The sequence below is a fragment of the Phacochoerus africanus genome, chromosome 15 (assembly GCF_016906955.1).
Source record: "Phacochoerus africanus isolate WHEZ1 chromosome 15, ROS_Pafr_v1, whole genome shotgun sequence".
NCBI lineage: Eukaryota > Metazoa > Chordata > Mammalia > Artiodactyla > Suidae > Phacochoerus > Phacochoerus africanus.
The window spans coordinates 11,595,672-11,611,153 of record NC_062558.1 but is presented as its reverse complement, the minus strand read 5'-3'; the positions used below and the strand labels follow the sequence as shown (position 1 = coordinate 11,611,153).

Sequence of the window (15,482 nt, the reverse complement as noted above, 5' to 3'; positions counted from 1 at the left end):
TTTCATAGGCACATGTAATGAAGCATTATATAAGCAAATAAACTCATTTTAAGGAGAAAAGTTTTACTTACCTGCCTTGTTCTCACTGAAAGAATCCTCTGAAGGAAAACTCTTATTTTCATCAGTTTTACATCCCCTTGAAGAAATGACTCTACCTGATGAATCCTGAAAATAATGAATTAAATAAAATTAAGGAAACCTATAATTCTTAATCATTTTCTATCTAGTGAATGAATCCCAATAAATCTGCTTCTAAAACATAATTATGAAGTACAGTTCATAACATGAGAGTGTGCATATTTAAGTCTGTAATTTGTCATCCTGTCAAAAATGTATTATTTCCTGATAAAGATGACAGAATGAGGTTAAAGAATATCCCTACTATAAAAATGAATTGAACAAAAAAAATCAGTAAAGGAGTTCCCGTTGTGGCTCAGTGGGTTACAAACCCAACTAATATCCATGAGGATGCGGGCTGGATCCCTGGTCTCATTCAGTGGGTAAAAGATCTGGTGTTGCCGTGAGCTAAGCTGTAGGTTGCAAATGAATTCAACCCCAAGCCTGGGAACTTCCATACGCCTTGGGTGTGACTCTAAAAAGACCAAAAAAAAAAAAGATTAATGGCAAAAATTTCCCCAGCAGCCAAGGAAAGAAAAAGATCATTCTAGAATAGCTGAAGAAGTTTCTAACTCTTTTCTTTTCAGGCAGTAGCAGGGAGGTGGGATCAACAGAGAAGAAAAAATCCTGAGATGTCACTAACTCAGCAGGTTGAGGATCCTGGAATGTCACTCAGGTCGATGCCGTGGCATGAGTTTGCTCCCTGGCCTGGTAACTTTCACATGCAAAAAAGAGAAAAAAAAGGAAAAAAAAAAAAAAAGGTGAGCGCAGGACTATGTAAGACCATAACATCTCAAAAGAGGTGGGACAACCCATCAGTTTGCCATTTCTCTAGACTCCATAATAAACTAGGAAAAGGTTATGCATCCTCTAATGTAAACAGGATTCACCCTTAGCTAGCAGAAATGAATGCCAGTGTGGGTATTTAACAAAGTCTTAGGAAAAAAATAGCCCAGTTCCACAACTTTAAGATGCACCAATGGCTCACTTCTCAGAATACTGAAAACGAAGACAGACCCCAATAATAGCCCCTTAAAAAGAAGCTCACAAAAGAAAGTCAGAAGAATGCTGTGGAGAAATCATGTCTTTGTAACAAGACTTTATCTTAATCACCAAACAGATATGGACAATACTAATCAGGAGACGAAATGGGTGGATATGCAGGACTCCCGCCAACGTTGTTTTCCTAGAGATTTTAGTTTGAGTTGTGCCCCGAATTTTTACGAGGTATATTTATACATAGTGAGTGCACAGATATATAGATTGATGAATTCTGGTAAACTTTTATGCCATGTAACCAAAAACCCTATCAAGACATAGGGTTTTTTTTTGGGGGGGGGGAGTTTGTCAAAAACAGTATGAAGAATTAGTAGAATTAGACTGTCATGGCTCAGGCAGCAAGAACAGTTCCATTTAACAATATATTTGGCAATACTAGATAGACAGGAAAAAACATACAGTGGGGACTGCAAATGTAAATGCTTGTAAGAGCAGCCTTAAGTAAAATTTGCAGCAAAACTGGACTGATCTACATATCTATCCATAAGTCGATTTAGTGGAAGGATATGGTGAGGCCATAACTGTCAAACAGTAGCCAGACATTCTGTTCTGAAAGAGTACTGCCATGTAGGAATGTGGGCTTTGCTTTGCCAGACCTCAATTTTTCATGAAATACCAAAAATCTCTTCTCTTACTTTTTAAAAAAATGCTGGCTCTAAACATTCTGTAGGCCAAGCAAAATATCCATGGGCTGGATTTGGTCCACTGGCCACCAATTTTAATCTTTGCCATTGAAATCTGAAATTTAGATGACTATAAGAGGTAAGAACAGGGGTTGAATTTGAGAGGAGGCAATGAGGAAAAATAAGAGGAGGTGGGTAAGGAGGGAAATGACTATGGAGAAAGTTCAAATTGCTCAATATATGAGCCCCAGAATGTACTGGGCACTGTGTGAAAGCCTCTAGCTGTAAGGGTTGTGATGAATATAATAATTAAGTCACTACAGATATGGAAGTCACCAAACTGGGAGATAGCCTTTCTTAATATCTATTCCTTCAGCTGCTTTCTGCACCTAGCTTCATGAAGAAAAAAAACCTTTCACTCCATACTGATAGGAGATCAACAACAGAAGGTATAGACCTGCATTGTTTATTATGGTAGCCACCAGCCACAACCAGCTAATGAAAGTTTGCAGCATGGCTAGACCCAATTGATATATGCTGCAATTGAAAATAAATATGGATTTCAATGACACAGTACCAAAAAAAAGTAAAATATCTCAATAACTTTATACTGATTACACTGAAATAACATTTAAGATAAATTGGGTTCAACTTTATTTTTAAACTTTTTAAATGTGGCCACTAGAAGATTTTAAATTACATGTGGTTGCTATTTCATTTCTGTCAGGTTCTAGGTTATGTTAAATATGAGCAAGATCAAAAAAAGAACAGAATGACACTCATGAAAACATACCAGGTAAAATAAATAAAAACCCAACTGTATATTCACAGTGATCATCTCCAAGTATTGGGATTACACAAGATACATATTTTTTATATTCTTTGTATTCTCTCAACTTTCTAGAATAAGATAGTACTTTAAATGAGCTGAAACAAACAAAAAACCATATGCTCATTCTCTGGAAATCTATTATCTAAATTTTAGTATTTCTACTTTCTAAAAACACTGGCTACCAAATAAAACTTAAACGTCTCTGGACTTTAGTCAGGAAGGAACGTAACGAAATGTAAATCTTACTGCCAAGAAAATGTTGGTATGCCTCTTAACCAAAAAAGAAGGAAAGTCCCACTTTCCACCCTGCCTCTAAATTGTTTGTAGTGGGTGATACTATTTGGCTTGATAAAAGCAGTCCTCCAAGACTGCAAAGAAAACAAAATTTTATTAAAAGTTTTTAATATATATGTCATGTATACTGAGGGTTTCTTATATAGCCAATTTAGTTTTAAAAGTGATATATTTAGTTTACCTTTATTAGTTTCTCTTCATTTTTCTTTCTTTCACACAGCAGCTCAATGTTCAGCTCTTTTTTTACTAACAAGCTCTTTGACACTTGCCTTGTCTTAGAACTTCTCTCACCGACAGTCTCTTCATCAGACTCAATAAATTCTGATTTATTCTTTTGGGTGAGTCCCAGTGATGGCTTATCTTCCAGGGATAATTTCCTCAGAGAAGGTTTTTTCCTACTAACAAAAAAAGCTGCTCCACCCTGGAGGGTAACTTGTGGTTTGACCTTTTGGCTTAGAACCCGAGGAGCAGTCAGATTATTCTCAGCTGAGTAACAATTATTCTCTTTCTCCACAATTGGCCTGTAAACCACTCGATCTTGCTTAGAACTTTTAGAATTCTTTGACACAGGCTTGATACACTTATAACTTGGTTGATGCTTAGCAGTTAAACTCTTCTGTGGTTTTTTGTTCATCTTCTTGGAGCAGACCGGTTTTCGCTGCATTTTTGGTGTCACACTGGGATATGACTTATCTTCATTATTGGTTTTTAACCAAATGGATCTATTCTCTTTTATCAGTTTTCTCTCCAAAGGGTTGAGGTACCACTTATCTTTGTTGTAAAAGGATACAGTAGATACGGCAGACTTAAATGGTGAACCTTGATTTGCAGGTGGCAATCTATTTTTAGTCATTTTGAGTGGACTTGAAATGAAATGGCCTTGTTGAGAGCAATGAATTTTTTTCTCATTTTTATCACTGCTTTGGCAAATATGTTTTTTATTAGGGGATGGAAATATATTTTCAGTTAAGTCCAAAATTAATTTCTCTGATGGAATGTCTGACAATAGGCTATAAAAAGAAACAGTCCATTGGTAAGTATAACTATTTTGCTTCAATTATTATCAGTCTACTGCTAAGTAATAATGCTACCTGTAAGGCATATTAAAATACATCCTATCAAATATCCATCCATATACATTATTAGTTTAATAGGATTATCAAATTCTATCTTTATCAAAGTATTTGAAATTTTTCAAAACTAAGATTCCCAATGTTTGTGAAAACAAACACTATTTACAAAGAAGCTTTGAGGAGTTCTCCATGTGGCACAGTGGGTTAAGAATCCGAATGCAGCGGCTCAGGTTGCTGCCAAGGTGCAGGTTGGATCCCCAGCCTGGTTCAGTGGGTTAAAAGGATTCACTGTTGCCACAGCTGTGGCTCAGATTCAGTCTCTGGTCAGGGAACTTCCCAATGCTGGGGGTGCAGTCATAAACAAAAAAAACAAACAAAAGAAGCTTTGAGATATACATATGTGTGTGTGCTTATATGTGTTTTAAAACCTATTTCTTGGAGTTCCCTTTGTGGCTCAGTGGTTAACGAATCCAACTAAGAACCATGAGGTTGCGGGTTCAATCCCTGGACTTACTCAGTGGGTTAAGGATCTGGCGTTGCCGTGGCTCTGGTGTAGGCCGGCAGCAACAGCTCTGATTAGACCCCTAGCCTGGGAACCTCCATATGCCGCGGGAGTGGCCCTGGAAAAGACCAAAAAATAAATAAAACCTATTTCTTGTTCCCTAAAATGACTGATTTTACATAGCACCCTTACCATCTAGGGTGTGTTCTGTGATTTATATCTCTGGTATGCCATACATAGAGTTTACAGCTTTCTAAGATTGCCTAGAGATGGCCATCTACTATATGCAAAACCCTACATTAAATATTACATAAGAGAGCAGAAAGGAGCAATGTAATAAAGATTTGACACACATTTGCAAGTCACAGAAAACAGTCCATTCTCTGATTCCCTCCAAAGGCACTAAACAATGAATTATGAAAACTTACATTATTACCAGACTAGAATTAGAATATAAAGTATTACCGTAGCCACAAAGAGTAGGTGAATGGAAGAATAGAAACATTTAGATAGGAGAAGATAAACACAAGAGGATGGAGTTTTCTTTTTTCTCAAGAGTTTCTACCCATAGAATGAGACTCACTTGTCGGAGTTCAAAGACTGCTGCTTCCTTTTCCTTGGAGTTAAGGCTGACATCTTAATTGAAATCCTAAAAGCAAAAGGACAGTAACCAAATTTATTCAATATGTATTTTAAAAAATCACTATATCAGGAGTTCCAGTATGGTGCATTGGGTTAAGGACCTGGTGGTTGCCCCAGCTGTGGCTCAGATTTGATCCCTAGCCAAGGAAATTCCATATGTTGCAGGTGTGGGGGGAAAAGAAAAATCACTATATCCAAGTTATAAATCTTGGAGTTCCCTTCATGGCTCAGTGGTTAATGAATCCGACTAGGAACCATGAGGTTGCAGGTTCAATCCCTGGCCTTGCTCAATAGGTTAAGGATCCAGCATTGCTGTGGTGTAGGTTGCAGAGGCAGCTCGGACCCCGAGTTGCTGTGGCTGTGGCCAGCCGCTATAGCTCCGATTAGACCCCTAGCCTGGGAACCTCCACATGCCGTGGTGCAGCCCTAGAAAAGACAAAGAAAATAAATAAATCTTAAAAAGTTCTCATATAAGTTATGGTCTATAAAGACCATCACTTTTTTAAAAAGTTTTTAAAAAAAAGCAAATCATTTTAATAAAGATTTAAACCATGAAGGAAAAACATCACAGTAGCAACTAATTAAGCAGGGACAATACAATTTAATCAATTCCAAGCTGGGAAATGATCCTACTGAGGAAGGATTTTTCCCCATTTCAGGGCACACTTTCTTCAATTAGCCTGATTAAGAAGTCTAATAACTCTATATTCTGAGCAGCTGTCCTTGCTAAAGCCCTCAACCCAGTTTTCCAATGTTAGATGCTCTCGTCTTAGGTTTCCATTTCACCCCACACTTCCTTAGCATTCATTTAGCACATTGTCTTGTTAGTCTGACTGTCCTCAACAGCCTGCAGGTTCAGTGAAGAGAGCTGTCTCTTTTTCATCTAAGAAGCCAGCAGGAAAACGGGACATCCTAAGGCTGCAGGTAATAAACATAATCATGTACGTTAGCGCTCGAGCCTGAGACTTGTTACTCAATAAGAGTTTTCCCTTTTCCTTCCTTCGGATCAGGTAGCTTTTTTAAAAAAAATTACCCAAGGGCGATTTCAAAGTTAAACAGAAAGACCAGGGTCTCTGGAAATTCGTGTCAAGCTGCAGCTTAAGGGAAGACCCTTTGGGGCTGAAAGAGGAAAGGTAGGAGAGAAAAGCGCTTCTGTCCCTGAACGTCGTCAGGGCAAAGAGATAAGAAAACTCAGGCGTCAGAAAAATGGAAAGCGGGTGACCTGCAAGTGCGGACACCCGCTCGGTGGCTTCGGTCCGGAGCCGGGAAAGCACCAAGCCCCTACTGCAAGCTCTTTTTCCTTGACATTCACACCCACGTTCCACAGAACCTCCCAGTTTCCTGGCTCTTTCACCCTACACCTCGGCCCCTAGCCGCACTCACCTGAGTCTCAGACCCCGCGACCTCTCCTCAGCAGAGCCCGGCGTCCCCCCACTGTATTCAAATTCTCGCGCGCCAGTCGAGGCGGAAGCCGCTGCGTTCCGATTCGCCGCTGCCTAGCGCGTCCAGGAGCTGGTTCAGTGATTGGTTGCGCGCTAGCGCTTGCCCCGCCCACTCGGGAGGCGGTCTCCAAGATTCTCCCGCCCTTGAGGCAAGGCGCTCTGTACTCACGGAAACCACGTCTTCCACAATCCCTTGCGGCGGGGCAAGGCTCCACTCCCGAGGCCTTGTATCGGTGCATTCTGGGAATTGCAGTTTTCAACACAATAAAGGCACCTTCTCCGACTTGAGGCACATTCTAGGGTCACCTGGTGTAAGAAGCTTTTGTAAAGTAGCCTCAGATTCTCGAGGCAAATATTTTTCACATCTGAAACCTTATTGTTACTCTAACCTTTTTTTTTTTTTTTTTTTACCAGAAACACGTTAGATTTCTAGCTCATTTTTTAATTTTTCAAGTTAAATGAAAAAAAAAATCATGGCACATAACACCTATGTGCTAGGTATTCTTACATGTTTTACATGTTTTATTTCATTTACAGCTCTCCATAGTCTATGAGATAGGTATTATCACCCCCATTTTATGGAGACTAAAACTGAGGGCCTGAAAACAATTACTATTTTCAGGACAGAACTAGGTTTTTGCTTTGGAAAGCCCACAGGTTTCTAAGGCACTCATTAGCTACTGCTGTTATCTCTGTACCAGTTCCCGGCAGAGTCTCTGGCACATTTTTTAGTTTTAAATAAATTCAGTTAAGTGATGAGCTTAACTTCATAGAATGCAGTGGTCAGAAGGAAATTAAGAGAAATAATCAGGTCAAAGCTAAATGCTGTGGGAGCTTTCCTTGAGTCGGAGCATTCCCACTCTACAGCCAGGAAGATCTCTGAGGTTCAGAGGTTTGGAATTTGCCCTCTCACAGGTAATAGGGGCAGCTCTTAGATTTAAAGCAGAACAGTCCAAGTCCAAACTCAGAGAAAGAGAAGCATTTTACCTCTAAAGAATATAACTAACAACTCTGGTAGAGTGCTCTGTTTTAAACTCTTTAAGTCTATTAATTTACTAAACCCTAGGGGGATAAAAAAACCTATGAATTAGCTGCTCTATTTATTTTCACTATGCAGCTAAGGTAAGTGCAACACCAAATGTGCCCAGGTGGTGGAGCTAGAATGAGAATAGCGAAGGAATTTGGGTTCCTTCAAAATTTAATGAGCCGCTGTTAAGTACCAAGTACCCTGGTTGGCTCAGTGAACACCTAGCTGTGAAGTCGAGTTTCTGCTCTCAGGAAGTCCTTCTGCGGGTAAGAAGAGGTAGTTCAAACCAATAGATGAACTTCAAGACTTGACCACCCACGGGAAGATGTTCTGAAAACAATGGCATGTTTTTTTCGGAAGACGGAGTTTTCCCGCAATGTCATCCAACCATCAACTGTGCTGGCTCCACCCTCTTTCCCTCAACTCCCGAGTAAACCGAGCTCCCAAAGCGAGCCGACACCTCCTCCCCACCAGATTGAAGATGGCGCCGGCAGCAGGCGTTATGACGCGACTGGACATCCGCCGGAAGTGCACGGAGGAGTTCCGGCGAACGGGGCCTCCACGCTTCCGGTATTCTGAGCTTCCAGAGTTGAGAGTTGCTAGTTTGCGCTGGAGTCGCCGTGCTGTCGCCGGGATCATGGTGTTCTACTTCACCAGCAGCAGCGGTGAGTGGGCGCCGCGACCTCCCGGGTCCCTGCTCAACCTCCAGCCTCCGAAGCCGAGATCCCCAGGCCGTGGCTGAGCCTGGTCCTTAAGCGCCTCCTCGGCAGCGGATACCCCTTCCCGCGCCCTCACTGTTTCCCTGGTCTTCTCAGTGTGCCCCCTTGTCAGGGCCTGGGGGACGTAGAGGGACCATGCCCCCTACTGGCTTTGCCTCTGTGAGTCGTTCTTTTCCCTCTATCGGAAAGACCGTTCGCTACCTGGTATTAGGCAGAGTTTGTGGACTTCTTCGCACTCCCGTCCCCAAACTCCCCTTCCCCATCCACCTACGTAACCGTCAGTCTTCTTGCTGCTTGGTAATTACCCACTTAGAGAAGGGAAGGATACTCCTGTCAACAACTCTGCTTTACAGGAAGTGTGCCTTACCCTTCTAGGAAAGGGTTGTAGGGCCTGGATGCTACAAAGAGCCATAAGAAGACCTCGGAATGGCGAGGCAGCCACTCACTGGGCAGAATTGTTGTCCAGGGACTTGAAAAGTGACATATGGTAATGTTTCTGATTCGTATTTGACAGGCAAGGAAAGGGTGTGTTTAGTTCCCAGGAAATGCTATGTCTTCATTTCTCTGCTTTTGTTTTTCTCTTTTCCTAGAATCAACTTCCACTTAACTGCTTTTCCCCTGAGACCGTCCTGGCCTATCTTTTCCAAATGCCTTTCCCTCCTTGTTTCCACCCCAAGATTTCTTAGGTATTCCTCCTCAGGTACCCGCCTTAACATCCGTGTATACCTTTGGATTGCACTTACCATATAGTATTATAATGTTCTTTGCTTGAGCTAGAGTTTAAGTCCCTTGAGGGCAGAGACAGAAGCTCCTTGTTTCTCTAGCATAGTGCCTGGCTTGTAATAGTTACTCAATAAATACTCGTTGAATAAATGAATGATATTTTTAGATTTCTAGCACATTCCCTATTTATCGCTACTCTCTTTGCCTAGTTAAAGGTGAGATTTAAGTGAAACTAGCTCCATGGTGTTTGCTCTTTAGAGATAAGGACACTGAAGCCCAGAGTTGTAACTCACAGACCCCTCCCCCTCCTACCCAGCCCCTCCTAATCTATCACACTGTCATGCCTTATTTTTCTCAGTAGTGTAGGCTTCCACAGTATGCTGTAAGTTATTTCTCTGCCTCTGTAGGTTTAGTTTGTCTTCCCCACATTATTAAAATTACTAGAAACAGAATTCACACTAGCCTGAAAAATTGTTATAGACTCCTCCACAATAGCATTTTCATTCTCCCTCTCTTCTCTTCTGTTCCCTCTGCCATATGATAACTCCAGCATCTCTTTTTAGTTTTTCCATTCATGAGAGTGCCCAACAATATGCTTATCCAGGTCCAAGAATGGAATATATAGGCAGGACACATTGGTACTAAATGTTTTTTAATGCTAGCTGTATTCGCCTTAAAGCGACTTTAAATTCTTTGAGCAGTAGTCATATACACACAGGTGGCCTTAATAGAAGTGAGTGCTTTGGCAGATTTATGGATCATATTTTTCCTCATTGTCTTTCATCATAACATCAGAATTGATTCCTATCAGAAAGTATTTGGCCTCTAAATCTAATAAATCTGTACTTATCCAGCTTTAAAGATGTAAAGTTAATGGAAAAATTACTACTTTTTCAGTAAGATAGTAGTAAAACTACATATTCCAATACAGGAAACAACTTGAACGTACAGAAACTGTAGGAAATGACTTCATATAGATAGCCAAGCTTTTCAACTGATGGTTTACTCCCTAAAAATTTTTTTTTAAAATAGGAAGTAAATTTCAATAGGAAGTTTTTCTTTTCCTTTTAAAATCAGTATTGCTGACTAAAATCTGTTCAGTTTTATTCTTCTATGCTCTCATAATGGAATAATGAAACATTAGCTTTGTTATATTCCCAGTGTCAAATTCAAGACCCTTTGATTTATGGACCCACAAAATACCTGCACATGCCTTAAGTTCACTTCAGTACCTTTTCATAGCATCTGTCTCAAGATAGAGTTTTCTGTAAATTATGAAATTATTACATCACCTCTAAAGTTGGGTTGGTTGCTGTACCCAAAATAGGTATCTTCAAGATGACTAGTTCCTATACTAATCAACTTTATTATTTGGGTGAGAGTAACAAAAGTACTAGAATAATTCAACTTAACTTGTATCTCTTTAACATGAATGGGACCTTAATTCAGACTTCTTGCTCAGCAATCATGCTTTTTTATTTTTTCTATTTTGACATGATTTCAGTCTTTCAGAAAAGCTACAAGAGACAATAACAAATTTCCTTTATGGCCTTCTCTTGGTATCCCCAAATTCTAACGTTTTACCATATATGCCTTATTTCCTTTTCCTCGTTCTTTCTCCATTTCTCGCTCTCTCCACACACACACACACACACATTTTTTTTCCTGAACCATTTGTTAGTAAGTTGCATTTTTACTCTTAAATACTTCCGGGTGTTTTTCCTGAGATCAAGGATATTCTCCTATCAAAAGACACCCATCATTATCAAAATTAGGAAATTAGCATTGCAGCAATATTGTTACCTACTCAGCTTTTATTCAGTTTTCATCAGTGTCCTAGTAATGAATTTATAACAAAGGAAAATTACAAATCATTGTTGCATTCTGTTGTCACTCATTACTCCTTAGCTTCTAATCTGGAGCAGTTGCTCAGTCTTTGTCTCTCATGTCACTGTCAGTTGAAGAATTATTTTTTAGAATGCCCATCAGTTTAGACTCACAGCAGTTATGGTCTTGATCACGTTATTTTATAGGTCAGCCATCCAAACTCGGCTGTCATTCTCTTAGCAGTAATTTAGATAGCTTGTCCTGCAGATACAGCTTTATTGACTCCAATCATTTAAAAAATTACCTTTGTTGGGAGTTTCCATCATGACGCAGTGGTTAATGAATCTGACTAGGAACCATGAGGTTCCGGGTTCGATCCCTGGCCTTGCTCAGTGGGTTAAGAATCCGGTGTTGCCGTGAGCTGTGGTGTAGTGTAGGTCGCAGATGTAGCTCAGATCCCGCGTGGCTGTGGCATAGGCCAGTGGCTACAGCTCTGATTAGACCCCTAGCCTGGGAACCTCCATATGCCATGGGAGCGGCCCTAGAAAAGGCAAAAAAAAAATTGCTTTTGTTTACCTGATTACCAAAACCATCTATATGTTTTGTAAGCAAGTAGACAAGGTAACTGTTGTTAACAGTTAAATGTATATATACATCCATACTATAAAGAAAATGGGTGCATGGATTAAAATGTACATGTGAACACATTTATGTATACATAGTTACTTTTCACAAATTTAATCTTACTATATATAGATACACAAAAATACTGTCTTGCTATTTAATTTCTTCACTTACCCTTTTTAATGGATACGTGGTATTTATGGGTGTTCTATAGTGTGTTTAATTGGTCTTAATGAGTGTTTATGTTGTAAAAAGAATCATTGCTTGATGGAGCATTGATTAGTAGGATATATACTCTTAGAGGTGACATCATAGGATCAAGAAGGTGTGTACACATAATAATGCTCTGAGTGTTCAGAGAGAATCTGAAACACTTTTTGGTTGTATTCTTGCACTTGACATTTGTTATATGCTATGCAAAGGGCTTATCAAGCTAATATAATGCTCAATTATGGACAGGTATTTCTGTCAACTAATGCAAAATTCTCTCCTCTAAAGTCATCTCTCAACTACTTCCAAGTAATTGTGGACTGTGGTCATCATAACTGCTAACTGAAGAAATTGGAAGTTTTCCATCCCCAAGAGAGCCAACTGTGATCATTTAAGGAGCTTCTCCTTACTGAAAATATAGGCGATCCCAGAATTTAAGAATCTGCGAATTAAAGAGTTGCAGCTCCCTGACCTTCCGTGGTAGTTCCCTCCTCTGGAGTGACAGCCAGCAGACTGCTCAGCCCACCTGTCTGCCAGGCCCAGTGGCTACTAATTCAGTAGTCTAGATCCAAATGGGATCTAACAGGTTTTAAGTAGACTAGCTTGGAAACCGGGACCCAGTTAGAATTTCCATGATGAAACCTAACTGACTCCAGTTGAAAGATGCCCACATTAAAACATACTAGCTCAGCAGAGCAAATGTTATTTCTAAGGTGAGCCATGCCCAGAAGAGTTAATTTGACTTAGAGTAGTGGTTCCTAATACTGACTTCACATTAGAATTGCTGTAAAAAGAGATCTTTGAAAAAGCCCCAACCCAACCCCCAGAAATTTGGATTTGATTAGTCTTAGGTGGCGCAGCGGCATAATTAGATGATTCTAGTGTATAAACAGAGTTGAGAGTCACTGATAGAAGAAGCTTGAGAGCAGTGCTTCCCCTGAATGTAATAGGGAGCCTGTTGTAATTTGCAGCACACCTAGAATATAGCTAAATAAAATGATGAAAAATAAAATTTCCCAGAATATAGGAACCTACTTTTAAATGGTTGAAGTGAAGGATTTTGGTCGTAGATTTTTTTGTTTTTTAACTATTTTGAAGAAGGCAAAAGTATAGGACTCAACTGGAATTGCGTTGAACTATATCCCTGAGAAAGTAGCAAAGTAGCCACTTTTAATAAGAGTTGGTACACTTTTTCTGTTTGGGCCAGATAGTAAATATTCTAGACTTTGTAAGCCACGTACAGTCTCTCTAGTTTATTCTTGTTTATTTTGCTTTTTTCACCCTTTGCAAATGTAAAAATCATGCTTAGCTTAAGGGCCGTCCAAAAACAGAGCCAAATTTGGCCTGTGGGCCATGTTTTGCCAACCCCTGATCTAAGTAAGCATTTGTCACTTATTTTCCCATGAAACAGTTTTGTTGATGATGCAGTTATCTAACTAATTCTTATTTTTGTTTTGTCTTAGTTAACTCATCTGCTTACACTATTTACATGGGAAAGGATAAATATGAAAGTAAGTTTTCAAAAGCATTTGATTTTGAAATTTCCAGCAGGTAAGTGTTAATTGCCTTTTTTCCCCATGATTTGTTTCAATTAACTACCACTAACCTGTTATAAGGAATTCCAAATGATTACCTTTCTTAGAATTTTGTTATATCAAATAATAGTTGAGCTAATTGGACTACCTGTTGCTGATTAGAAACTTACTTTACCAAGAGTTTTGTGGTATTGTTTGATTTAGGGTGATTTGAATCAGCGGTTAACCTTTGCTAATTTTCATCAGATACAAAGGATCTGTGGCTTGGACTTTGAAAAGATCATTTTCTGTACATATTACCTCATTTGAGAAACATCTGTTGGTTTTTTTGAGGCAGAAGATGGTTCTTTTTGAGTCTTGAAATATATTTTCAAGTTTCCTTTACCACTCTCCTCAGAATGAAACACCTTATTTCATACTGTGCACATTCCTATAACTAAATGATGGACACATTTGAATTAGCCATACTATGTGCCCTGTGTTCTATTTTACATTTTTCTTTCTTTCTTTCTTTTTTAAATGGCTGCACCTGTGGCATATGGCAGTTCCCTGGCTAGGGATTGAATCTGAGCCACAGCTGCAGCAATGCTGGATCCTTTAATCCACTGCCCTAGGCCGGGGATTGAACCCGCACCTCCATAGCAACCCAAGCCACTTCAGTGGGATTCTTAACCCACTGTGCCGTGGCAGTAACTCTATGCTTTATTTCATTTTTATTTTTATTTTATTTTAATTTTTTTTTAGGGCTGCACCCGTGGCGTATGAAAGTTCCCAGGTGAGGGGTTGAATCAGAGCTGCAGCTGCCAGATTAAACCACAGCCACAGCAACTTGGATCCGAGCTGTGTCTGTGACCTTCGCTGTAGTTCATGGCAACACTGGATCCTTAACCCACTGAGTGGAGCCAGGAATCAAACCCACATCCTCACAGATACTAGTCAGGTTCATTACCACTGAGCCACAACAGGAACTCCTATTTCATTTTTTAAAAGTTAGTCCTAACCTGCTAAATTAATTTTTGGACCCGCTAATGAATTTGACCTAAGTTCACAACCAAAACCCTGCTTCAGGGGATCACCTTTTTGATGGCACAAGTGAGGAGGGAGTCAAAAGTGAAGTTGCTTTCTTGATCAAGGGAGATGGGTGCTGCCAGCACCACCCCTCAGGGTGTGGAACACTGAGGTGAGAGAGGAAAGAACTGCAGCAAAGGAGCTTGCAGAAAATGACAGAAATCCTCTTCTTCAAGCTTGGAACGCACAGCTGCTCATCTCACGGGGGTAGGGTAAGAGGAGGGTCATGGGATGGTTCCACCTTGCAGAGCTGTGAAAGTTAAATGAAGGAGCTGGGGAGAGTGCCTGGCCCATGGAGGACTCCAAGTTAGCAGTGGTTCTCATCTTTGGAGCTCTGTAGTTCCCCAAAGCTGCCTCCTTCCCCGGGAACACTCCAGGCTGGGTGTCTCTGCAGTCTGAGAGCTGCCTAATTCACTGCATTTGGCTTTCTTTAACTCTCAGGTGTTTTTTTTTCCTTTTCTAAAACCATCTGTGTCTGTTCTAGGTGTAGTTTTTACTGACAGTTTAAACTTAATCCTTTAAGAAAGACAAGTGTAGCATTCTTCACTATGCAACATTTGAAATTAATGAAATAAATAAGGCCCCATTTGATATTCATGAAATAATGAAATAAATTCAATAAATGAATAAAATATTAATGAAATTAAAAGATGTTAAAGAACAGTGATAAATTATATATATAATACATAAAACTATGTAAGTAGTTGTATTAAAACAGTTATGTGTTTATAGTTACATATACTAAGTATATATAGTCTCTTTGTAAGAACAGTTATTACATTTTTAAAATAGCCTATTCTCTAGTGCATATAGCACATCGCATTTACTTCTCACAGCCTTGATTTTAGACTAAGGGCAGGATGGAACATAAATGAGTTTTGAGTGATTTACTTTCACTGAAAAGCTTTCAGGTGTGTTCTTTTTACTAGCCAGCAGGTGTCACCAGGGAATGAAGCATTGCCCGAATGAGGCAAAGAGGTTCTTTTTCTGATTAACTGTTGGCTATTTGCTCAGCTTCTCACTTAAGCCAGTAGAAAACCATTCAGGAAACTCAGAGTCTGCAGATGCCTAAAGTACTGTTACCCAAGAGGGTACTCTATCATCTTTTTGGTTTTCTGGAAGGCAAATACTCTTTCAAGTTAGGTAGATTATACTTTACATTTCC

The 15,482-nt window shown here is 39.7% G+C and overlaps 2 protein-coding genes across 4 annotated transcripts in view; one reads left to right on the top strand and one right to left on the bottom strand.

Moving 5' to 3' along the window:
• ESCO2 (establishment of sister chromatid cohesion N-acetyltransferase 2) overlaps window positions 1-6,946 on the bottom strand; it is a 35,512-nt gene extending 28,566 nt beyond the window's left edge. The window contains exons 1-4 of the mRNA XM_047762265.1: window positions 6,526-6,946; window positions 5,084-5,149; window positions 3,107-3,935; window positions 72-165 (exon numbers count right to left, since the gene is read on the bottom strand). Of these exons, the coding sequence (XP_047618221.1) occupies window positions 72-165; window positions 3,107-3,935; window positions 5,084-5,136 (976 nt within the window). The 5' untranslated portion in view covers window positions 5,137-5,149; window positions 6,526-6,946. The remainder of the gene's footprint in view (window positions 1-71; window positions 166-3,106; window positions 3,936-5,083; window positions 5,150-6,525) is intronic.
• Window positions 6,947-8,142: 1,196 nt separating this feature from the next.
• CCDC25 (coiled-coil domain containing 25) overlaps window positions 8,143-15,482 on the top strand; it is a 37,838-nt gene continuing 30,498 nt past the window's right edge. Inside the window, exons 1-2 of one of the 3 annotated variants that reach the window (XM_047760757.1) lie at window positions 8,143-8,276; window positions 13,178-13,225. In XM_047760757.1, the coding sequence (XP_047616713.1) occupies window positions 8,249-8,276; window positions 13,178-13,225 (76 nt within the window). In that variant the 5' untranslated portion in view covers window positions 8,143-8,248. Of the gene's footprint in view, window positions 8,277-13,176; window positions 13,266-15,482 lie in introns of those variants that run through there. The other 2 variants (XM_047760760.1, XM_047760759.1) reach the window with 2 other exon arrangements.